Source organism: Corylus avellana, chromosome 1 (genome assembly GCF_965113065.1).
Source record: "Corylus avellana chromosome 1, dhCorAvel1.hap1.2, whole genome shotgun sequence".
NCBI classification, from domain to species: Eukaryota; Viridiplantae; Streptophyta; class Magnoliopsida; order Fagales; family Betulaceae; genus Corylus; species Corylus avellana.
This window is the reverse complement of record NC_142490.1, coordinates 38152539-38167220: the sequence shown is the minus strand read 5'-3', so window position 1 is coordinate 38167220 and position 14682 is coordinate 38152539. Positions and strand designations below refer to the sequence as shown.

General features: G+C 36.5%; 3 protein-coding genes across 3 annotated transcripts; 2 read left to right on the top strand and 1 right to left on the bottom strand.

Moving 5' to 3' along the window:
- Positions 1-802: 802 nt before the first annotated feature.
- On the top strand, positions 803-3529 carry LOC132172733 (large ribosomal subunit protein uL5z). The gene is made up of 5 exons (XM_059584289.2): positions 803-917; positions 1013-1120; positions 1269-1311; positions 1401-1596; positions 3206-3529. The coding sequence occupies exons 1-5, from the start codon at positions 915-917 to the stop codon at positions 3396-3398; spliced, it is 543 nt and encodes a 180-aa protein (XP_059440272.1). The 5' UTR covers positions 803-914; the 3' UTR covers positions 3399-3529.
- Positions 3530-5526: 1997 nt separating this feature from the next.
- On the bottom strand, positions 5527-8476 carry LOC132171377 (Rho termination factor). Its single transcript, XM_059582674.2, has 3 exons — positions 8341-8476; positions 6196-6540; positions 5527-6122 (listed from the first exon to the last, which is right to left on the bottom strand). The coding sequence occupies exons 1-3, from the start codon at positions 8444-8446 to the stop codon at positions 5776-5778; spliced, it is 798 nt and encodes a 265-aa protein (XP_059438657.2). The 5' UTR covers positions 8447-8476; the 3' UTR covers positions 5527-5775.
- Positions 8477-11250: 2774 nt separating this feature from the next.
- DOT4 (Pentatricopeptide repeat (PPR) superfamily protein) lies at positions 11251-14530 on the top strand. Its single transcript, XM_059579419.2, has one exon. It carries the CDS (start codon positions 11366-11368, stop codon positions 14012-14014), a length of 2649 nt encoding a protein of 882 aa, XP_059435402.2. The 5' UTR covers positions 11251-11365; the 3' UTR covers positions 14015-14530.
- Positions 14531-14682: the final 152 nt, after the last annotated feature.

The following is a 14682-nucleotide window of genomic DNA, read 5'->3' as shown; positions in this document are numbered from 1 at the left end:
TTCTATAGCCATATGAACACATGAATGGCGAGAAACAGAATGAGCAGATTAATCAAATGGATGGAATCAAACATAGATCCACTTTTAGACCCTAATATGCCAGAATTTCAAAACTAAGCACAATATATTCAACCTGTAATCACCATTATATTATATCATATAATACAAATTTTCTATTAATATGATGTGAATCCTAATAAAAACCCTAGCAGAATTAGATGATATATATTCAACCCCCCCCCCCCCCCCCTTTTTTTTTGAGAAAATTACAGTTTACCCTTTTAAAGTTGACAGCGTTTTTCAATTCGAACACCAAAGTTTTAATTTTTGCAATTTGACCAATTATATCAAAAACTTTTCATATTGCCCATAATTTTTATTTTTTTATTTTTTTATAAAAAATTAAAAATAAAATTCGGGGTGTAGCCACCCCTTTGGCCATCTGGCCATTTTTGCAATTTCAAATTTTTTTTTTTATATATAAAAAATAAAAAAATTTTAAAAAAAAATCAGAGGCAATATGAAAATTTTGGGATAATATTGGTTGAATTGAAAAAAATTGAAACTTTGTGGGGGTAGATTGCAAAAATTAAAACTTTGATGTTCGAATTGAAAAACGTTGTAATCTTTGAGAGGATTGAAAAACGTTGTAATCTTTGAGAGGGTAAACTGTAATTTTCTCTTTTTTTTTTTTTTTTTTTTGGTGGGTTTGATGGGCTTGAACTTGAAGTCCAACTGGGTCAAGAGAATGTAATTCTAAAAAAACAAAATACTTTGAGGGGGCATTATCGTCATTTAGGCCAACTACGAAAACCCTAGGACGCACTTCGTTCCGCTCCTATTATACCCAGTACCCTCTTTATCTCCCTCGGCGTTCCACTCCAGTCTCTCTGCCTCCGCTCCTGCACACCACAATGGTCCCTCTCTCTCACTGATCCAGTATGATTTCTATTTCATCCATTTGTTTTGTTTCTCACGATGTTGTAGTTGTATTTGATTATGAACAAAGCAGGCTTCAGAGAGGAAACTAAGCAACCCAATGCGGGAGATCAAGGTCCAGAAGCTCGTCCTCAACATCTCCGTTGGCGAGAGCGGTGATCGTCTCACCAGAGCCTCCAAGGTTTCCCCTCTCTCTCTCTCTCTCTCTCCTTTGTTTGTTTCCCGAGAAAAACCACCCTGATTCAAATACATTTCGGGTTTTTTGTTTAATGATAATGACTGTTTTCCGGGTTTTTTTTTTTTTTTTTTTTTTTTTTTTTTTCCCTTAGGTGTTGGAGCAACTGAGTGGCCAGACCCCAGTCTTCTCAAAGGGTACGATTTGAGTAACTGGTTATCGATTTTTTTTTTCTTTTGTGATTTGCGATTTGTTAACTGGTCTGTGACCGAACGAACGGAAACAGCTAGGTACACGGTGAGATCGTTCGGGATCAGGCGTAACGAGAAGATAGCGTGCTACGTGACGGTGAGGGGGGAAAAGGCGATGCAGCTTCTGGAGAGTGGGTTGAAGGTGAAGGAGTACGAACTTCTGCGTAGGAACTTCAGCGATACCGGCTGCTTTGGCTTTGGTATTCAGGAACACATCGATCTCGGAATCAAGTAAGTTACCACCATTCGTTTCCTGCAATTACTTGTTTGCGGCATTGAGTTGTACAAGCTAACGAATTCAAGTTTATTGGGATAAAATTGTTCGCCAAATGTGACAATTGGTTGTGAATAAATGCATTCACCTTGCTAATACAGTTTTTATTTTTTAATTTTATTAGTAAATTGCTAATAAAGAAAGTATGTTGTTTATTTGAGCGAGAAAGCTATTGAAATTTGTAGTAGTCATGAAAAGGATGACACTTTTGATGGGTTGGGCGTGTATAATGACAGAGGGGCACGTATAAACTAGTTAGTTTTGTGCTTGAGGGGAACCATGAGGACTTGACATGGGGAGGATGGTAAAATACTTTTCTTTCTTCTTCCATGTGTCCTCTCTTTAAAATAGATACTTGTGTGCTAAAATTCATTCACTGAAAAGTATGGTTCTAATCCACCGTGCCAGTAATAAAATTGGAATAGTATATTATCTAGATTATGGGTTTACTTAAAACGTGCGTGCTATCATGGGATGATTTTGATATTCATGTAAGGGTTGATAAGAGAGAAGGAAGAAGCAAGATGAAAGAAAACTCTTTTTTCTTGCTTCCTCTCACCATTCAATATGCACAATTTGATTGTCTCTTGACCACCCAATCAACAAAGACCTAAACCTAACCATCTGATTAATGAACATTTTGACCCATGCTCAGCTAAACTAATTGCGATGTCTTTAATCATAACAAGCTTAACAGGAATGATGTGTTTTTTTTTTTAATTGGTTATGAAACACTGAAGCTACCATTCCTCTTCAAGCTACATTTGTATATTTGCTTATTTTTCACTTTTATTTATGAAAAATGTTAGGCTTATAATTCTTTTATAACTTTTTGACACGTGTCAACATGTAATTGGAGGGTGTTAAAAAAATTTAGTTGTTGATGTGGCTGCAATTACATTCTGACAAGTGTAAGCAAGTTTTAAAAGTTGTGAAAGAGTTGCAGGTATTGCTCTTTATTTATTGACTGCCCTTTGTTCAGATGAGTAACCTTTTTATTGACTTGATAAATAATGCACAAGTGCAACTTCTCAGGACTTTGTGCCTTCTTATTGGGTTTGCTTCTTATGATGATATGAGAACTAGGCTTTCTGTCTATGGCGTAACATAACTGTAGATATCTGCAAAGAGGTTACTACTTCAATATATTTGATTATTCCAAGGAACTTGCTTTCCTCTGAAAAATACTAGTTTGGAAGTGATGGGTACCTAAGCTTGGTTCATGTTAGGTCTATGAATTCTATACTGCATTCAAGCCACTTGGGTTTCCTGCTTTTTGTAGTTTGTTTGGTTCTGATGGTTTCCTTTTATATTATTAATATGTTTGGTGATATTTATTCACATATGATATTTCCTACGTATTGCCATAACAGTGTGCTAATTGATAGAAGATATAATCTAAGATATAGGTCTTTGTATTTTTTGCACTTCTGTTATGGTTGAATATGCTGGGAATTTTAAGTTCTTCCTATTAGGAAGGTGTTAGGCCAGCATCATCTCTATTATTTATTAAAAAACAGTTGGACTTGGTGTGTTGGAGCTAACTGTTGTCTTTTCTTGCTTCAGGTATGACCCTTCAACCGGTATCTATGGTATGGATTTTTATGTTGTTTTGGAGAGAGCAGGATACCGTGTGGGTCGTCGTCGTAGATGCAAGTCCCGTGTTGGAATCCAGCACAGGGTTACTAAAGAGGATGCAATGAAATGGTTCCAGATGAAATATGAAGGAGTTATCCTTAACAAGTCTCAAAATACTTAGAGATCTATGTAATGTCGGAGTTGTTTTAGTTTTGGCGAGTTGTTACCATTCTGCAATTTGTTTATCAGGATTAATATTTTGTTTGAATGAGATTTTATTAGTTACTTTATCTTTAAGTACTTTCTGGTGAATTTCATTGCGACTCTTGGCATTATTTTCTCATGTTCAATCCCCATTAATTTTTGTGGTTGGTTATTCTCTTCTGGTCGGGCAGCAACTATAAAGTTTTGAGCAACACAGTAGTAAGCAGTAGCAAAAGCTACAAGAAATGATATTTAGTAAACTATTATGTAATTAGAATAATGTGATAGGTAGGTAAGTAGGTAGAGAATACCTCATAGCGCGAGACAATTCTCTTTAACGGACTTGGCAAAATAGTTCTGAAACTTTGGGAGAAGAGGTGACTGCAAGACAACTCTTTAAGGAACTTGGCAAAATAGTTTTGAAACTTCGGGAGAAAAGGTGACTCCTCACAAAGGAGGTTGTAGGGGGCCAAGCCCATGCTACTTGTTTACCAAAAACAACCACGTATCTAAAATAAGAAAAGGAAATGGGGTGGGAATAGGTCTTCGCAAAATCGTTAAACCATGAAATGGAGGTTGATGCAAGCCCAATGTCAAAAGGTCAAAGGGAGGTTGATGCATGCCCAATGTTGAATGGTCGAATGGTTAAGGAAGTTAGTGACCTGATGATAGGGGAGTCCGCGACCGAAGTCTCGATGAATGGCGGTCGTAACTATAATGGTCCTAAGGTAACAAAATTTTTTGTCGGGTAAGTTCTGACGTACATGAAAGGTGTAACGATATGGGCAGTCTCAGAGAAAGACTCGGTAAAATAGACATGTCTGTGAAGATGTAAACTACTTACACCTAGACAGAAATACCTCTTTTTGTCTAACTCACTTCCTTTTTTCTTTGTGAGTTTTGGGAATATCTCTATCAATAGGTCCAAGATCCACATTTATGAATTGAAAGGTCCAAATGATCAACTTTGCAATCAGTTGTTAGAATCAATAGTTTTCAAATCGTTCATTTGAAAAAATTGAACTCTTATTGGATGATCATGAATCATGATACTTCCCGAAAATTGAAATTTTTTAGTAATGGAGGAACGATATCAACATTTTTGTTCAATAAGATACCAAAGTGGTGGATGATTGACTCATTTCATACTATAAATAGCCAAATCTTTTGGCTGAATCCTATGACACCATTTCATAAAAGTTCAACGATATCTTCTTTTATAAAGCAAATTGACTTCAATTCTTAAATAATCAACATCACTTTTGCTTTGATTGTAACAAAAGATTCCATTTTTATGAGGAAAAGGCTCATGTCAATAATTATGGTATGGACAATTTATCATATTGTGTTCATTCGCAACAAAATATTTCCTTTATGCGACCGTGAAAAAAATATGTTTTTTTGGAAAGAGATACTATTTCACCAAAATCGAGTCACTGGTCTTTAACATATTCATACCTGATGATTCTCCACAAAGTGGTGATGGAAGATATAACTTGTACAAATCTTTCCATTTTCCAACTCTTTCAAGTGTGGTTGCTTCTAAGCAAACCTCCTGACCGTCTTTGCACCCCTACCTCCTTTATCACTAAGCGATCATTTAGGGGTCTTAACTAGTAATTTAGGTTGTTTCCCTCTCGACAATGAAGCTTATCCCCCATCGTCTTACTATGAGACCTTGACCCCTGTTATTTTGAGGTCATATCTAGCATTTAGAGCTTGCCTCGATTTCATACCGCTCTTGCGGCCTACACCGAAACAGTGCTCGGATCCTAGATGTCCAGTCAACTTCATACCTTAGCGAATAATACTATTTAATAAACTGTTATATAATTTGAATGATATGACCGTGAAAATTAATCTTAATTTATTATTTATTATTTTTTATTATTATTATTTTATTATTATTATTTACTCTTGCTCAATTTGAATGATATGACCGTGAAAATTAATCTTAATTTATTATTTATTATTTTTTATTATTATTATTTTATTATTATTATTTACTCTTGCTCAACTGGTCTCTGAATCTAACTTGAGTGTAGGCCAAACAGTGCAAAAGAACCATATAACAAGCGAAACATTTTAAGTTCCAAGAGGGGAAAAAACAGAACCGTTGGCACTTTGCACATAAGGCCATTTAACTACAGGAAATTTCGTTACAATAGAATCTGTTCATGTAGCTAAAATTATAAGTCACGAAAACCAAACAAACAAGGAAAATGAAAACAAAAAACAGAGGACCTTCAATGATATACATCAAACGCTAGAAAGATCACCTACTTTTGTCAGTGCTTTGTAACTTCAAACTGTTGGATTCTATGTTTCTCATCTCAGGAAAACTTCCCATTGTTTTAGGACCTTAGTAACTCTACGAGCTCACTCTTCTTCAGTTTTGAGTAACCCTTCATTCCTCTAGACTTTGCCACTTCTTTAAGCTCTGTTAGTTTCATACCCTCTATTCCCGGCAAATTCAACTCCTTGCTTCCATCTCTAGCCGCCAATGCTTCATCATTCAACTCAAGTATCTTTCCTCTTGGGGTTGATGGAGATGGTATTGGGGATCTCTTCACAAATTCCGATGGCGGCCGAGTTGACTTTAAGTCTGCTACCTGTTGACTGTTCTGCACTGCCTGCTCTTTCTGGGGCACACCTCTTCTTCTTGTCAACACCTTATCACCTTCCTTGTCTGAAGTTTTGTCTGCCATAATAAGAGAATCCGAATTATATAAAATCATAAACAAGCAGAATGACTAACAACAGTTATGCATCACCTTTCACTTGCTTCCTTGATTTGCGAAGTACGTCGAGAATTGATTCAGGGGAGGGCTTATCCTCAGACAAGTTGGAATTTCTCTTCTTCGTACTTAGAGACTCTCCCTTTGAGATTGAGGACTGAATTCGTCGGAACAGAGCAATTATCTCTTCCTGGTTAGATGATTTGGACTTTTTACCATCAGATGATTGAGGTGTCTCATTTTCATCCTCCTTTCTTCTTCTTGAATCTGAACTTCTCCTTGGAGGTCCGTGTCTTCTATGCCCATCAGATCTTATGCTTAAAACAGTTAAGCGAGGAAAACCCTTTTGGGAGTCAAAGAGTAAAGGCCCATCTGCAATCTCTGCCAAATTTAACAAGCTGCATCAAAAAATGATCTCTCAGTCTGTAGTTCACAAAACGAACATAAGCTCCAAACAAACATATAAATAACGACGACGTCCAATTTTTTCAGCGGAAGCTAATAAAGAGGGAATGATAGACTCAATATAGCCAATCAGAAGCAAACAAACAACAATATAAGAAAGAAGAATTTTAAGCTCTTTATTTATTTACTTATTCTTGTAAATAAATAAGCGATCGTGTTAAGGAAAACAACCATCCATAATTATACAATAGCGCGGGCAATTTCCCAGACAAAACACTGCAGAAAACTCCCAGGTTGGAAAAGAGACTAAAACCCCTTGAAGAGTCCCCCAACCAACTCAGAAACCAAAATATAAAGGAAGATGCTAACCAGGCCTTAAAATCTCATCTGAACTATCCCATGATCCCTGAAAACATCTTTTATTTTTTTTTTGTGCAAACTTAAGACCATGGAAGGTATTAATTCTTTCCTTTACACAAACACATAACCTCATAGGACATAGTACAAGCATTTCTAACACTATTGTCAAAGGTTCTTGAGTTCCTTTCTATCCAAGTTAGATAGAAAGTGGAAACTAGTATGAGTTCACAATTCATACTCAGAAGGGATTTCCCTTTAAATCATTGGACCATCCAGCAAACTGTATCCTCCCAGCTTCTGTAAACTCATTGCAGGTTGAACTTATCACATGAGAAATGCCATATTCTCTCTGAAAAAGGACAAGAGAAGAAGAGGTGGTTGAAATCTTCAGCGTCTCGCCCACAAAAGCAACAATTTCCTGAATGACGCCAACTGTGTTTTTCCTTTATCAATCCATCTCACAAGGTCTTTGGCCATGGTCTAACTCACACTTGTTTTAAGTGGTCTGAACAATATAAGGATGACAAAGTGGATTACCAGTAGTGTTAGAATATAAATTAAATAATTAAATTAACCATTTTCTACCGGCTTAAAATTTTGGGATAAGGGGTAATTTTATCATGGTATTAGAGTTAAAAGTCGCGAGTTCGAACTTTATTTCTGCCATTCACCTCACATTTCAATTAAATATTCCACTTGTTTGGCCTCGTTAACTATTAAGGGGAGTTTGAGCTCATGAGGGAGAGTGTTAAATTTTAAATTAAATCATTAAATTAACCATTTCCTATCAACTTGAATAAATGGGATTTAACAACCAGAAAACTATTAGATAAATTGTGGTTGAGAACATACAAACACCAAAAATAACAGGTAAAAGTTAGGGACTGTTCATTTGTAACTCAAAGTTGCTTAGTCTAAACATTAACTAACATTAACTCATAATATGGAGCTTAAATTTCATATGAACATAAATTACTAGTTCTAACCTCAAAGTAAGTTGAAGCAGCAACTCAGAAGTCACCCATCAATCAAAAGAAATCATCTTTCCGCAAACAGCACAGTGCAAACACAAAGTTATTGCCGCACGAGTTGCAGACTCAAAACATCAAAACCCAACAAAGATTACCTACAATTACTACAATTCAATCGCAAAAATCGACTACCAAGCATGATAACAACAGTACAGTACTTCAAATCGCAACCACAGTACAAGGACAACAATACCCACAGAATAAGTGGGTTGAAATGGGAGAGGTAAATTAGGGAGAATACATTTAACAATCACAGTTATCAGGTAAAAAATGGTGAATGTAATTATTTAATTAATATTAAAATAAATTACTTAAATAGATGATGCAGAAAAAGGAAAATATAGGAACATAGGATATGGGTCTTGAAAGTTGAAAGCTTTGGTACCTTTCAGAGAGATGGGTTTTCCTCCCAGGCTGGGCTGCCCGCTGAATGAGAGGAAAGAGGGAAACTGAAGGGCAGAATGAGAACGGAAAACTGCTACTGCATTCATATTTTTCTGGGAAATCTGAGATTCTGAATATGCAAATGGATTAGCACGACAGCATTCACATGTTCTCATATATGTCGGAATATACACCTGGCATTGAGTGATGAAGTACACGTGGCGTCGTAGTCGGGACAGTGTGCGGTTGCTATGGGTCAAAGTCAAAAGGTTTAAGCTTTTTTGTTTTTTTTTTTGGTTTTTTAAATTTATTTTATTTATTATTATTTTCTTTTTAAATGGAGAAGGTAGGAGTATTAGTTCATATATTTGGATGTCGGGTTCGGTTGCGTTGATGAATGAGTATAAGGTTATATAATTTATTTTAATTCAATTTATTTAATTTAACGGGTTATACTTCTCAACTTTAATTTGCAATTTTTTATTGAGTTCGAAATGGGTTTACACATTGTGTCAAAAAATTTTAGTTCCTAATTGTTGCGTGCTAGGTTCGGGTCATGTTGAAACATAAATATAAAACTATATAGGTTAATCGTAATCCAACTTATTTAATTAAACGAGTAAGACCCTCCAATCATAACTCACTAATTTTATTGTTTGATTCATGTTGAAATCGAGAGTTGTGTCAAAAATTACTAGTTTAAGTTGATATCAACCCAAAACCTCCAACATTTTTATGAAGTCCGATTGGGCCCAAAGCCTCTCTATAAGGTGTTATACTAGAAGGGAAGGCTTACGTTCTTTTTGTGTCATCTCAAAATTGATGTGATTTTTAAAATCATCATTAGCTTTGTGATAGATGATTATTGAATTTTTATCAAATTATAGTTTTAAAAGCCATATCAATTTCAAGATGACACGAGGAGAACATTGGTCTTCTTTCTAGCATTACTCTTAATTGGGCTCAAACTTTAATAGATGAGACCCAACACGTTGAATATTTAATTTTAAAATAAGAGTGAATTGGTGAAGCCTTTGATATCATATTAAATCACCAATTATCTTAAAAGCATGATAGGAAGAGATAAATTTAATCATTTTAATCAATACTTTAACACTCTCTCCCATTTGTGAGCTCAAATTCTCTTTTAATAGGTGCGATTCAACATATAAAATATTTAATTGAAATTGATGATAATTTGCGAAACTAAGGTTTGAACTCAAAACCATTGGTTCTAATACATGTTAAAGATGCATTTCTCCATATTAAATCATTCCTTATCCCAAAAGCTTATGTAAACTTAATAATTTACTCAATAATTATATCATTAATTTTTTTCAAGGAAAGTTACAAATACGTGGAACCTCTTGTATTTTACTCGATTTAATTTTTAACTTTTAGGGGAAACTACCTTTTGTTCTCATGAATTACAACACATTTTTACTTTGTCTCCATGAACTACCAACTGTGACACTCGACCCCATGAACTACCATTTTTATGCCCAAAACCCCCATTCCATAAGTTAAAGGCCCCTTCCGTCAGTCAAAGGCGTTAACTCAGACGGTCAAAGTGACAATGCGTTGTAGTTTATGTAGGCAAAGTGACAATGAATTGTAGTTCATGGGGCAAAGTGACAATGAATTGTAGTTCATGGGGGCAAAGTGACGGGTAGACAGTTTGAGTTAACGCCTTTGACTGATGGAATGGGCCTTTGACTGACAGAAATGGGTTTTTGGCATAAAATGATAGTTCATGGGGGTCGGGTGTCACAATTGGTAGTTCATGGGGGCAAAAGGTAGTTTATCCTAACTTTTAAATTTTAATTTTCAAATAATAAATGTTAGAATAATGGTAGGGACCATCTTTTTATCCTCCTAAAACTAATGTGGCTTTTAAAATCACCATTAAATTTTAGATGAATCATACTTGAATTTTGATCCAATGATAATTTTAAAAGCCACATCAGCTTTAGGAGAATAAAAAAATGGGGACAAAGTTTTCTTCCAAACTAGGTTAGAGGAAATTCTTCCAACCTTGTCTCTAAAATTGACATGTGTCCTCAAACATGTGCTTCTCACATGTTTTTTTTAATACCCTAATTTCCACAAACTATAGTTAACTCCACTGTCAGTTTCTCTCTCTCATGTTCTCTCTCTCTCTCTCACGTCCTCTCTCTCTCCTTCCCCTCCCACACGAGACCAAGCTGTCTTTCCAACCCAAAAAATCTCTTCATTGAAACTTTGCCAAGAGGTTTTTTTTAAAAAAAGAAAATATTTTTAAGAGGGGCGATTGGGTTTTTCTTAAATTTTCAAAACCATCTATTTAACAAATAAAGATTATTCTTCAATCTGAGCATTTTTTGATGATCCCTTCAATCTGGGCATGGTAAAATTTTTTTATGAAATTTCCAGAAAAGTTTCAATCTTTGATGATCCCTTCAATCTGAGCATTTTTTGTTATCTTTTCCGACTAAAAAAAGAGAAAGTACAATTGTTATTTTTTGTTAAATTTTTAAGAAAACCCAATCAACCCTCTTAAAAATCTTTTCTTTTTTTTAAAAAACACTCTTCCGTAAAGACGGAGAGATTTTTTGGGTTGGAAAGACAGCTTTGGCCTCGTGTGGGAGGGGAAGGAGAGAGAGAGAACGTGAGAGAGAGAGAAACTAACGGTGGAATTAACTATAGTTTGTGAAAATTAGGGTATTAAAAAAAATATGTGAGAAGCACATGTTTGAGGACACATGTCAATTTTAGAGATTAGGTTGGAGGAATTTCCTCCAACCTAATTTGGAGGAAAACTTTGTCCAAAAGATGATATCTGGTATTAGTCTAAATATTATTATACAGAGTTGTAATCCGGCAATTTGCTCCCCAAATTGTTTTCATTTCTTTTCTACTACATGAGCTGGTCCACTCATTGCCTTCCCAGAGAGCTTCTTCACCGTGCTTCGTGCGCCAAAAATTGTTAGTTTTTCTTTCCCGTTGATTACAAATTTCCCGCGCTCATCAAATTGCAGGGAAGAGCCATGCTGCTCACGCCCCTAACCGCCCCAATCTTCTGGGTCTCTCTCCCTTTTCACCACAATAATCCTAATCCTAATCCTAAAGAAAACTCTGTCAAATCCCAAAATGCTTTAATTTCCTACAGACCATCTTCAACGGCCCTTCCGTTACCCACCAATTCGTATTATTCTTGCACCACAACCCGTGCCTCGGCCTCGCTCACCCAAACATCCGTTCAAGAAACTACGGATGTTAACATTGAGATTTGCAGTTTCTGCGAATTGGGTAATCTTAGAAATGCCGTGCAATTGCTTTGCACGGCTCAGAAATCCGAGCTTGAGACGAAGACTTACTGTTCTGTGTTGCAGCTCTGTGCTGAACTTAAATCGCTAGAAGATGGTAAAAAGGTTCACTCCATTATATGTTCTAATGGCTTAGTGATTGATGGACTTTTGGGTGCGAAGCTTGTTTTCATGTATGTCAATTGTCGGGATTTGAGAGAAGGGAGGCGGGTTTTCGATAAGGTTTCGAATGAAAAGGTCTTTCTTTGGAATCTTATGATAAATGAGTACGCAAAGATTGGTGATTTTGGGGAAAGTATACGTTTATTTAGGAAGATGCAGGAGTTAGGGATCGAAGCAAATTCATATACGTTTCCTTGTGTTTTGAAGTGTCTCGCCGCCTTAGGAAATGTAGAAGGCGGCAGTCAGGTTCATGGGTATTTGTTGAGATTGGGTTTTGGTTGTCACAACTCAGTTGTGAATTCTCTGATTACTTTCTACTTCAAATGTGGAAGAGTTGAAAGTGCAGAGCAGTTGTTCGATGAATTGAGTGATCGAGATGTTATATCATGGAATTCAATGATAAGTGGGTATGCTTCGAATGGTCTTGCAGAGAAGGGACTTGAGATTTTTAAAGAGATGCTAGTTTTGGGGGTTGATGTAGATTTGGCGACAATAGTGAATGTTTTTGTATCTTGTGCAAGTATTGCTGCATTATTGTTGGCTAGAGCACTTCATGCTTATGCAATAAAAGCTTGTTTGGACAGAGGAATCATGTTCAATAATACTCTGCTAGATATGTATTCAAAATGTGGTGATTTGGATTCTGCAATTCGAGTTTTTGAGAAGATGGGCAAAAGAAGTGTCGTGTCATGGACTTCCATGATAGCAGGTTATGTCCGAGAAGGTCTATCTGATCGGGCAATTGGATTATTCCGTGAAATGGAAAAGAGTGGTGTTAGCCCTGATCTTTTTACTATCACTAGCGTCCTTCATGCTTGTGCTTGTAATGGCTCTTTGGATGGGGGCAGGGATGTACACGCTTATATAAAGGAAAAGAAAATGGACTCAAGTTTGTTTGTCTCTAATGCTCTCATGGATATGTATGCAAAATGTGGGAGCATGGAAGAAGCTCACTCAATTTTTTCTCAGATGCCTGTAAAGGATAGTATCTCATGGAACACAATGATAGGGGGTTGCTCAAAGAACTGTCTTCCCAATGAAGCTCTTACTTTGTTTTTTGAGATGCAAGGAGTGATAAAACCAAACAGCATAACAATAGCCTGTATCCTTCCAGCTTGTGCCAGCCTAGCAGCTCTAGAAAGAGGCCGAGAGATTCATGGTCACGTATTGAGAAATGGATACTCTTCAGATCAATATGTTGCCAATGCACTTGTTGACATGTATGTAAAGTGTGGGGCACTAGTTCTTGCACGGTTACTTTTTGACATGATTCCTTCAAAGGACCTGATCTCATGGACAGTTATGATTGCTGGATATGGAATGCATGGGTTTGGAAGTGAAGCAATTGCAACCTTTAATCAGATGAGAAATGCCGGCATTGAACCTGATGAAGTTTCCTTTATTTCTGTTCTTTATGCGTGCAGTCATTCTGGATTACCTGATGAAGGATGGAGATTTTTTAATATTATGAGAAATGAATACAATATTGAGCCCAAATTGGAGCATTATGCTTGTATGGTGGATCTTCTTTCCCGCACTGGGAAGCTGTCAAAGGCATACAGATTCATTGAAACGATGCCAATTGAACCAGATGCCACAATTTGGGGTGCCTTGCTCTGTGGGTGCAGGATCCACCATGATGTAAAACTAGCAGAGAAAGTTGCAGAACGTGTTTTTGAACTGGAGCCAGAGAACACAGGGTATTATGTACTTCTAGCGAATATCTATGCAGAGGCAGAAAAGTGGGAAGAGGTGAAAAAGTTGCGGGAGAGGATGGGTCGGCGAGGATTGAGAAAGAACCCAGGTGCTAGTTGGATAGAGATCAAAGGCAAAGTTAATATCTTTGTGGCTGGAGATAGGTCACACCCACAAGCCAAAAGGATAGGGTTACTGTTAAAGAGGTTAAGAACGAAGATGAGGGAAGAGGGTTTCTTTCCAAAGACAAAGTATGCTTTAATTAATGCAGATGACATGGAGAAGGAAGTGGCTCTCTGTGGGCACAGTGAAAAGTTAGCAATGGCTTTTGGAATATTGAGCCTACCTTCTGGCAAAACCATAAGAGTGACAAAGAATCTAAGAGTATGCGGTGACTGTCATGAGATGGCCAAGTTCATGTCAAAGTCAACTAGCAGGGAGATTGTCTTGAGAGATTCCAATCGCTTTCACCATTTTAAGGATGGTTATTGTTCTTGCAGAGGTTTCTGGTGAATCTATGGGGAGTAGGAATTTGAATGTAAAGGATTTCATATCTAGAACAGTAGCAAATCAGGGGTGTTTGGCAACCTATTCTTTTCTCCTTTTGGGAAACTTCTTTCTTCACATTAACAAACAACTTTCTTTACTTTTCGCTTACAAAAAATTCAAAACTCATTTCACCTTTATGTTACTTCAACCCATATCTTTCTTCTTTTTCCTCTCAAGAATGTTTGCCAAACAACCCGACTTCTCAAGAAATGTCTAAGAGCATCTCTAACAGGTTTTTCAAAACCTTTATATTGTCTAAATTTCGACAATAGGAGCCAAAACTCTTCTCCAACAGATTAGGTATCAGCTTATCTAAACATACTTTTGCTACAGTAAAAGGCCACAAGTAGATGGTGTTGCTGGAGATGCTCTAAGTTGTAAATTATGGTTTATTGACTGACACAAACATACCTCGGATGAGGATTAGAATCTCTTGTATATGTTGGGTTAAATGAAATCATACTTAATCCACAGGTCAAACTTTGCGATTGCACTTCTATGGAGAAGCTCCCTCTATGTCTCATTTACAACTATTAGGAGTTTATGAATAATTTCTTTCTCATGTAAATGTCACTTTCTTGAAGAAGCCTTCCATTTCATGGCTTTGAGTATGGTCTACATGCAGGTTTTGT